General features: G+C 45.7%; 3 protein-coding genes across 4 annotated transcripts; 2 read left to right on the plus strand and 1 right to left on the minus strand.

The window, feature by feature from the left end:
* Positions 1-1254: 1254 nt before the first annotated feature.
* LOC136520278 (amino acid transporter AVT6A-like) lies at positions 1255-9268 on the plus strand. Its single transcript, XM_066513732.1, has 6 exons — positions 1255-1657; positions 2334-2770; positions 3356-3508; positions 3606-3809; positions 3890-4355; positions 8781-9268. Exons 2-6 carry the CDS (start codon positions 2347-2349, stop codon positions 8911-8913), a joined length of 1380 nt encoding a protein of 459 aa, XP_066369829.1. The 5' UTR covers positions 1255-1657; positions 2334-2346; the 3' UTR covers positions 8914-9268.
* LOC136520279 (glutathione S-transferase T3-like) lies at positions 4362-6422 on the plus strand. Of its 2 annotated transcripts, XM_066513734.1 has the most exons (4): positions 4362-4905; positions 5182-5611; positions 5688-5960; positions 6047-6422. In XM_066513734.1, the coding sequence occupies exons 2-4, from the start codon at positions 5183-5185 to the stop codon at positions 6365-6367; spliced, it is 1023 nt and encodes a 340-aa protein (XP_066369831.1). In that variant the 5' UTR covers positions 4362-4905; position 5182; the 3' UTR covers positions 6368-6422. The 2 variants fall into 2 exon arrangements, with proteins under 2 accessions (XP_066369831.1, XP_066369830.1); XM_066513733.1 differs by lacking the exon at positions 4362-4905 and having other exon boundaries at positions 4930-5611.
* Positions 6976-8602, minus strand: LOC136519595 (protein ALP1-like). The gene is made up of 3 exons (XM_066512975.1): positions 8427-8602; positions 8102-8353; positions 6976-8017 (listed from the first exon to the last, which is right to left on the minus strand). The coding sequence occupies exons 2-3, from the start codon at positions 8341-8343 to the stop codon at positions 6976-6978; spliced, it is 1284 nt and encodes a 427-aa protein (XP_066369072.1). The 5' UTR covers positions 8344-8353; positions 8427-8602.
* Positions 9269-9544: the final 276 nt, after the last annotated feature.

The following is a 9544-nucleotide window of genomic DNA, read 5'->3' on the forward strand; positions in this document are numbered from 1 at the left end:
GCACGCAATACATTTTCACTAGTTGGTTGAGGGCCCGCCGGTCCAAAACATCGACACCAGCGTAGTAGTGAGCCTGAGAAGACCTACAGAGCATGCGAAAATGACCTATTTACCCCATGTTGCTTCTCTCCCTCTACTCGCTGACGCGTGGACCCCACACGTCAGCTTTGTCTTCAACCTCCCGTCATCACCCGAAGCCGAGCGACCCGATGGCGAGCGAGCTCTGGCGACAGAGGGAGGAGGAGCGGCACGCTGGCACCTAGGTCGTGCTGCTGCCTCATAAAAGCTCCCTACGCTTGCTCCTGTTTGCAGCTTCCACGGAGATGTGGTAGAAGGCTGGAGCTTGTACGGAGTTGCGGCCATGACTGGAGCTCTATCGTCACCATCGATCTCCCCCATCCAGCCGTCTCTACTACTCTCAAAGGGCTTTGCAAGTTTGTAGTGGCATGACGACTTCACCCCGCTACTCGTCGTTCGGCAACTCTCGACCCATCGCCGTGAACCACCGCCGTCGCCGCCATTGCCGTCCCGAGGTCGAGCTCATCGATCTCCGCATACACAGCAGCTCTCGCCTCCCCGTCTCCTTCGTTGGTGCCACAAGGACCCGCCGCGGCCGCCTATCCACATCTCAATGCCAATCCATGGCCGCAGTGGCGTCTTCCACCTCAACCGAAGCACTCCGCTGGAGAGCCTCACTTCTACCTGTGGCTGACTGCCACTAGCTCCTCTTTGCCGCAAGAACTCCTGTATCGACTTCGCGCGCGGTGCCTTGCTCGTCGTCCTCGGCTGCTCGACAACCATGGAGGGATGACGAAGCTGAAGGTGCCTGGCTCCCATCCGGGTGCTAGAGGTGTGAGATGAAGCTAGAGGTGCCTGACTCCCATCCGTGGCTGGAGATTGAAGACAAAGCTGACGTGTGGGGCCCATGCGTCAGCGAGTAGAAGAAGAGAAGCAACTAGGGTAAATAAGTCATTTCGTATGCTCGGTAATGTTTACGATGACAATTATGTAGCAGCGCGTATAAAAATGATAAACGAAAACGATGGCAAAAAAAAAAGTTAAAAATCCCGGGTTGGTGCCGTGGCGGCGGTGGTGGTGCGGCGGCCGTTGCAGTGTGACGTGTGAGGCGTGGCGTCCCCGTCTCGTGTTGGTGTTGGGTCTGGTCACTCCTCGCGCCCAACACGTGGTAAATGACACGCGTTCCTACAGCGTTTACTAAACTAGGAATACGCCTTCCAGTAGCGTTTGCGCTCACATGAGCCAAGTCAAATCGCCCTTCGCAGGCTCTGCAGCAGGAGGAGAACGAGAAGCGCCAGGCCAAGTGATCCAATCACCTGACACCACCTCGCCCTCGCGAGATTCCTAGGGGAGGGGGCCAGGCCAAGTCGGCTCCTGCGTCGACAACGACGGGGAGAATCAGCTGTGGGCAGGCGATGAACTGTAGCGCGTGACAGCGAGAGGGTTTGATTGGATCCATTGTTTGGCCGGTCTGCGTGCATCACCTGATTGCAGCTCTGCATTTCCTGGCTATAAAGCGACGGGGCCCTTGGGCTGGCCTCGGGGACTGGAGAGGGAGAGAGTCCTCGCATCCACAAGTCCTCAGCTTTTGCGGGATTGAGATCCGGCAGGGGTACAGAGGAAGCTGAACTGTGGAAAGGTGCGTGTTCTCGGCTCTCTTCCCATCTTCCTTCCCTTGTGGTTTTGTTGTGGAAGAGCGGATTCTTCATTCTTGCTTGGGTAGGATTGGATAATTTGAGAGTTCATTTCTTGGGGTTCTGTGGCTGTACTCGGCTTTTCTGAGGCCAGTTTAAGTAGATGAAAGTTGTTTATTTCAGTTTGAGTTGCTGAGTTATGTGCTATCTGCAATGTTGTATTGTTTCATAGAGTAGTTGTTTGTTGATGTGAATTGTGTTGTAAGAATGGATTTTGGGCGTGCTTTAGCAGGCCTACTTAACTAGTGTCTACACCAAGATGATCATGTGCGATAAGATTTATTGTTAGGCCCTTTACCTTTGGCTGTCTTCTTACTTTTGTTTCAGGAAGCTTATTTGGTGTGCATACTCTTTGACTATGAACGGAAGACTTGTTATCCGAATTGTTTTGTTTTTATAATGGATCTACATTTCCATTGCTTTAAGACACTGCTCATACAAATATGAGAATATTATTCTAGGTAAACAATATAAGAAATGGAAATCAAAATAGAGAATGCATAGTTCAAAGAAATCTAGATCTCATCATAGTTATATTCTAGTAAAAGAACAATTGTAACTGGCTATTCAAATCAGTGATCTATTGCACCAAGTTTCTGACTGAAAAGTTTTCACAATCAGGAGTGACAGAAAAATGGGGATTGGAGATGGATCGTCAAATGGGAACCAGCAACCGGTGCATAAGGAAATACGAGATGAGACCACGCCACTTCTTCCAGTCAAGGTGGAAGAGGACGAGGGGTTTCATGAGTTCAACGGTGCTTCATTCTCTGGGGCGGTTTTCAATTTGTCGACCACCATAGTTGGGGCTGGAATTATGGCTCTGCCAGCAAGTATCAAGATGCTGGGCATCATCCCGGGGATTCTGTTGATCATCCTTGTGGCACTGCTCACAGAAGCATCCATCGACATGCTTGTCAGGTGCAGCCACCAGGGCAAGATTACGTCATATGGGTGGCTGATGGGAGAGGTTTTCGGACAGTGGGGGAGAATTGCGCTTCAGGGCTCCGTCATCATAAACAATGTTGGCGTGCTAATTGTGTATATGATTATCATTGGTACTCTTAAACTCAGCACTCTTCCATCTTCTAATCTTATTTTTGCACATTTGAGATGCGCACTGAAATGACTAGGTATGAGTAGTTCTCCCAGTATACTTTTTAGTCCTTTTTAACTGACACGATGACACGTCTCTTTTGGGGCATGCCTTTAGAGCCCCAAGTCAATTTTTCCTAAGGATGTTCAGATAGAATATACAACAACAACAACAACAACAACAACATAGCCTTTCAGTCCCAAGCAAGTTGGGGTAGGCTAGAGTTGAAACCCACCAAGAGCCCCAAGTCACGGTTCAGGCACTTCAATAGCTGCTTTCCTTCGAACACTGTTCAGATAGAATATATTATTTAAAATTCATTCCCTAGCTTTAGGTATGGATTCCTTCAGCATATTGCTTTCTGTTAATTCAGGAAACTCACCTATGACCTTCCTGACAATACTTTCTCTCCTGTTAGAGAGAAGGGGGAGGGAGAGGGAGAGGGAGAGAGAGAAGGAAATATTCCCATTGTGCAACACCTTGCGCTTAAAATGAAACAACTTATGCAATTGACTGAGATTAATTCTGGTTCTTAATAATTTCATAGGTGATGTATTATCTGGAACAACATCAGGCGATGTTCATCATCGTGGTATATTGGAGGGCTGGTTTGGAGCTCATTTGTGGAATTCTCGTCCCATTGTTCTTCTTGCCACAGCTCTTTTGGTGTTTGCTCCATTGGTGAGCTTTAAGCGTTTGGGTATGTGTACATGTTTGCATATTGATAAAAATATCCTTCAACATATTCCCTATTGTTGGCTGCATACTATTCAAGTAAATCTTGTCATTTTTTGCAGATTCATTGAGATACACATCTGCACTATCAGTTGCCCTGGCAGTAGTTTTTGTTGTAATTACTTCTGGGATTGCCATCATCAAGCTCTTCAATGGAACTGTGGCGATGCCCAAACTTTTTCCAGAATTAGATGGTCTTAATTCTATCTGGAATCTTTTTACAGCTGTCCCTGTTCTTGTGACAGCCTATATCTGCCATTATAATGGTATGTGCTATCATTGTACAGATAATCTTCTGGTTATTCAATATTTAGATTCTAAATTCGTCATGGTCATGTTTCCACAGTTCACAGCATTGACAATGAACTTGAAGACAGAACACAGATCAAACCGATTGTGCGAACATCGCTGTTCCTGTGCTCCAGTGTTTACATTGCCACAAGTTTCTTTGCATATCTCCTCTTTGGTGAGGGCACACTGGATGATGTGCTTGCCAACTTTGACGCAAATCTTGGCATTCCATTCAGTTCAGTCTTTGATGGCATAGTGCGAGTGAGCTACGCCGCGCATGTCATGCTTGTCTTTCCCATTGTCTTCTTTGCCCTTCGGCTCAACTTGGATGGGTTGCTCTTCCCCACATCAAGGCACATTTCTCGTGACAATAAGAGATTTGTCATTATCACCATCTCTCTCCTCACAGTAATTTATCTTGCTGCCATTCTCATACCAAGCATTTGGGACGCATTCCAGTTTACTGGTGCCACAGCTGCCGTCCTGATTGGCTTTATCTTTCCTGCCATGGTCATCCTTAGGTAACTGAATGTTTATTCTTGGTGTATATTGCCTACTGGCCAAGCCATTTTGTATAATATGTAAGAGCATCTCCAACAACTCCTTATATTGACTTGCTATTCTTATAATTTTGCAAAAAACTCAAAAACTCCTCTCCAACAACTCCCTATATTCACTTCCTATTTTTCCCAACTTGCCAAATTCCTTCCTCGCGCGCGTATTGTTCCGCGCGCGGCTTTCACTTCGTATCGCCGATTTCGGCGTCTCCCGCGGCCGCCAGGTCCCTCCCGCGCGCGCGCGTACTCTTCCCGCGCCGATCCAGAGCGATCCATCTCCCCTTCGCGCGCGTTTAAAGATCTCCCGGCCCGTCTTCTCCTCTTTGTTCTGCCGGCGTCCTCTTCCGCCCAGTTTTGCCGGCGTCCAGTTCTGCCGGCGTCCGCTTCCGCCCAGTTCTGCCGGCGTCCGCTTCTGTTCTGCCGGCGTCCTCTTCCGCCCAGTTCTGCCGGCGCGTGTGTTCCACCAAGGTCTGCCGGCGATCTCTTCCGCCAAGTTTTGCCGGCCATCGATCAGGTACGCCTTGTCCTGAACTATCCTCCTCAACTCGTTCAGGTAGACCATGGATCGGGGTTTAGGGTTCAGTTTGTTCATGGGTTCAGGCTGTTGTTCATGTATGGCGACCTATGGTTTAGGTTTCGGCTCCAAACGATTATTCAAGTATTATGTTTTTTGTTGTTCATGGATTTGGACCCTATATATAATCTTGTAGTATACTCGTCATGTCCCTTTGGTTTATCTTCTGTTATAGTGCAATCTTCACTGTTTTTTTATGTTCTATACTCATTTTAGAATGGAAGAAGATGGTTTCTTGAGCAACATCCTTCTCGAAGGACATGGGGCTCCTGTTGCTGCCGTGAACGAGGTTGATGACATTCCAGAGAGCCAAGACAGTCCTAGTAGTGTTGAAGTAGTGCAGCCAAGCCGAAGCACGAAGGGAGGAAAGAGGTCCAAAAATTTTACTCCCGAAGAGGATGAAATTGTTTGCTTTGGATGGTTGGCTATTAGCAAGGATCCCATTAACGGGGCGAATCAATCTCGTACTACATTTTGGGGCAAAGTTCATGCTTATTTCGAGGAACACAACAAATCTAAAGTTCCTCGTTCAGAGAGTTCCATTATGCATCGGTTTCTGGTAATTCAAACTAGTGTGAACAAGTTTTGTTCACACTATGATCAAATTCTACGTAGGAATCAAAGTGGCACAACTATGCAAGATAAGGTATGCAATTTATTTTGAATGCTTTATTTGAACTTCACTTTTAAAATGTATATACTTTGATGGTATTTCTATGCAGCTTAATGAAGCAAAAAAGGTCTACAAAAACTTAGACAGGGACAACAAATCTTTTGTTTTTGAGCATTGCTGGGACATACTCAAGGAGGAGGACAAGTGGAAATCCAAGATGGTAGAAATTGCAGAGGTTGAGAAACTAGCAAAAAGCAAGAAGCAAAAGAAGGCCGGAAAGGTGTCAAGGCCAAGGGATGAAGGAGCCTTAAATAATGACAATGGCATACCTCTTGAAGCTGAAGAAACCGAACCAAGGAAGAGGTCCGATGGGATAAAGAAGGTACAAATTTTAAGTGGCAAAGAGTTTTATATTAGTTGTACAATTTTTTTTTATTGGACTGTACTAAAGCATTGATTATTGATCAGGTAAAAGCAAATCTTAAGCGAGGAGGTGGTGAAGCTTGCATGGAAGCATTGAACAAGATGTGGTCGAAGAAGGAGGTTTTCGAGAAGGAAAAGGAGAAGGCCAAAGAGGACAGGTTCATGGCTACACTAGAGATAGAGAAGGCTACACTAGAGCTAGAGAAGAAGAGGGTGGACAATGAAGCAAAAAAAGCTGAAACCGACTTGATGAAAGAACAGAATAAAATTATGTTAGCGGACATGACGTCTCTCAATCCGAAGCAGCGTCAGTGGCTTGAGATAATGCAAGAGCAGATTCTCGCGAAGCTTACTCCAAATATTTAGTTGTTGAACTATGAGCTATGTTGTTTAAGTTTATTCAGTATTAAATTTGGAACTACGAGCTACTGTGCCGTTTATAGTTTAGTTGTTAAACTCATATTGTATCAGCTCTGAAATATTTTATCAGAAGTTTACATGGCAAAACCTGATGGCCATCATTTTATGCTGCCTGCTGTGTGCTGTCTCTGATCATTTGCAAATCATGTACGTAATACCTGCATTCAGTGGCCGGCAAATCCAGTTAGCAGCAGCAGCAGCGCAGTTGCCGGTGCAATGTACAGGTACTGTGCTTTGTCCTTTCTCTGTTGGTGGCCGGCAAATCTGTGGAGCAGCACTGACGCCACGCACCAACAGTGCACTAGTCCCATCAGCACTGACGCCACGCACCAACAGTACACTGACGCCACGCACCAACAGCACACATTCATTCATTGACCAGTGGCCGGTACAATGATCACAAAAATTTCACAGTACTCCAGAGCAAATGCTAAATGAAGGCCGGCACATGTACATAGAAAATTACAAACAATATGTTCTAATAGATAAGAACGACAGTACTATATGATAGCAAAATAAAATTAGATGACAACTCGGTAGCCATTGAAAATAAGCTAATATAAATCAGGATGGACATTCCACAGGTGCTCGATGAGGTCTTCTTTTAACTGCACATGTGTTTCCTTGTCTCGGATCTTTTTGTGCGCCTCAATAAATTCTTCAAGTGTGCGATGTGCATGGCCATGTGCAGGCTCGACATTCTCACCACCGTAGTCGAAACGCTCATTATGATCAACCACAAATCCTTCATCTTCCACAATCATGTTGTGCATGATCACACAAGCCCTCATTATCTTTGACAGTGTCTCAGGGTCCCAAAAGCGAGCTGGTCCTCGAACTATGGCAAACCTAGATTGAAGAACCCCAAAAGCTCTCTCTACCATCTTCCTCGCTGCTTCTTGAGCTTTGGCAAAATATTGTCTCTTGTTACCCGTGGGATGAGAGATTGACTGAATCAAAGTTGCCCATTGTGGATATATACCATCTGCAAGATAGTAGCCCATCGTGTAATCATGGCCATTAACAGAATAGTTCACTTGAGGAGCTGTACCTTCCGCTAAGTTATCAAACAAAGGAGACCTATGAAGAACGTTGATATCATTATGAGATCCAGGCATTCCAAAGAAGGCATGCCATATCCAAAGATCATTCGAAGCAACGGCCTCCAAAATGAGAGTGGGGTCGTCTACATGGCCCTTGTGCTGACCTTGCTTGTCATATGGACAGTTCTTCCACTTCCAGTGCATACAATCGATCGACCCTAGCATTCCTGGAAAACCTTTTTCCTCGCCCATTGCAAGTAGGCGTGCAATGTCTGCCTCATTGGGATATCTGAGGTATTGTTCTCCAAAAATTTCATCCACTGCAGCAACAAACCTACGAAGACTCTCAAGTGCAGTACTTTCGCCAATTCGTACGTACTCATCTGTCGCATCAGCTGCAACCCCGTATGAGAGCATACGCATTGCGGCAGTGATCTTTTGGAAGCAACTCAATCCAAGTACTCCGGCACCATTCCTTTTATGCACAAAGTAATCATCATGTGCTTCAACTGCATTCATTATGCGTACGAAAAGCTCCCTAGACATCCTGTACCTAATGAAAACAAATCGAAACATTAACAAACATATTTATATTTATGAACATACGACAAATCATTCGAAGTCAAAGAACAAAAACCTTCGACGGAAGATTTCAGGGGGGTATGTTGGATTTTCGGCCAAATAATCTTTAAACATCCTGTCGTGACCGGCTTCTCTATCACGGTAAATAACCTTATGTCCTGGGATGGAGCCACCATGTTTCTTTTTTACATTGGAAAAGGTTTCGATAATTGCAGCAGCCGATGCAATGAGACTGTCATCATCATCGGATGATGAATCATCCACGAAGCTTCCAAGACGGGATCTCTTCCTAGGCATGACTCCTGAACTACAAGGTTTGTGTAATCAACAATTTATGGCATCTACAGATGGAGACGAGACCAAAGTGATTTAATACCGACCTGATCTATTGCAGGAGATGCCGGCCTTGCTGCAGCTTCCCACCGGCTTCACTATTTGGAGATGAGCCACGCTGCTGTGTGCACCATGGAGAAGCGCCGAGGAGATGAATGGGCGGCGGCGCGGCGTCCTGTCTACGCGACAAGAACAAGTCGCGGCGGCCAGAGGGCACGGAAAAGTCACGCTACTAGGTGGGCCTGTTTTTTTTGATTTACCAAGTTGATACCAAATTGTTGGAGAGAGGTGATTTTTTCACTTGCCAAACAAAATACCAAGTTGCTAAAACACAAGATATACCAAGTAAAATATAGGGAGTTGTTGGAGATGCTCTAATATCATGACTTGAATTTCTGCAGGGATTCGTACGGAATCGCAACTAAGCGTGACAAGATTCTGGCTGTAACCATGATCGTGCTTGCTGTTCTGTCAAATTCTGTTGCCCTATACAGTGATGCGATGAACATCTTCCGTAAGAAGGAAGTGGCCTGAACTTCAGACTTCAAAAGTAGTCAGTGATGGATGAAGAACAATCTCGTAATGCAAAACTCGATGATGCGAATGAAGATGGTGCACTTGGATTCCGTGAAGCACCTCAGAATTTGGCCACTTGAAAGAATCTGGTGCTTGAAGTTTCCTGGTCTTGTGTACACAAGTCGGCTCAGTGTCAGAATTGAGCCGCTTGAAATATATGTATATTCTATGCGGAGAGTAAGGCTTGGAAAAAAGCTTTCTCCACAATAATGTACAGTTATGCCAATTTCTAAGTTTAGTTAAATTTTGTGAAATGTGGACATGGGCGTCTTGTCTCGTATGATTGAGAATGATATGATTACATACGTCGCTACCATATTTGTTTTTGCCTTTCTGCTGTAACCAAGGGGCACCATTTTCTCGAGCTGAGTCTTTCTGCGTGTCGAAAGGTCACGAGTCACGACGCCAAGCGGTCACTAGAGCCACGTTATTCCAGCAAATTAAATCCTCTGTTCGGATTCTTAGCATCAAGAGGGCCAATGAGCGTAGTGATAGAATCGTCGGGATCTCTAATTTCGATAGGCCTATCATTCTGTCACCAGCCAGTAGCCACCTGTTTTTATCATCAACAAAAAAACATAGCAACATG

This window comes from Miscanthus floridulus, chromosome 18 (assembly GCF_019320115.1).
Source record: "Miscanthus floridulus cultivar M001 chromosome 18, ASM1932011v1, whole genome shotgun sequence".
Classification (NCBI taxonomy): domain Eukaryota; kingdom Viridiplantae; phylum Streptophyta; class Magnoliopsida; order Poales; family Poaceae; genus Miscanthus; species Miscanthus floridulus.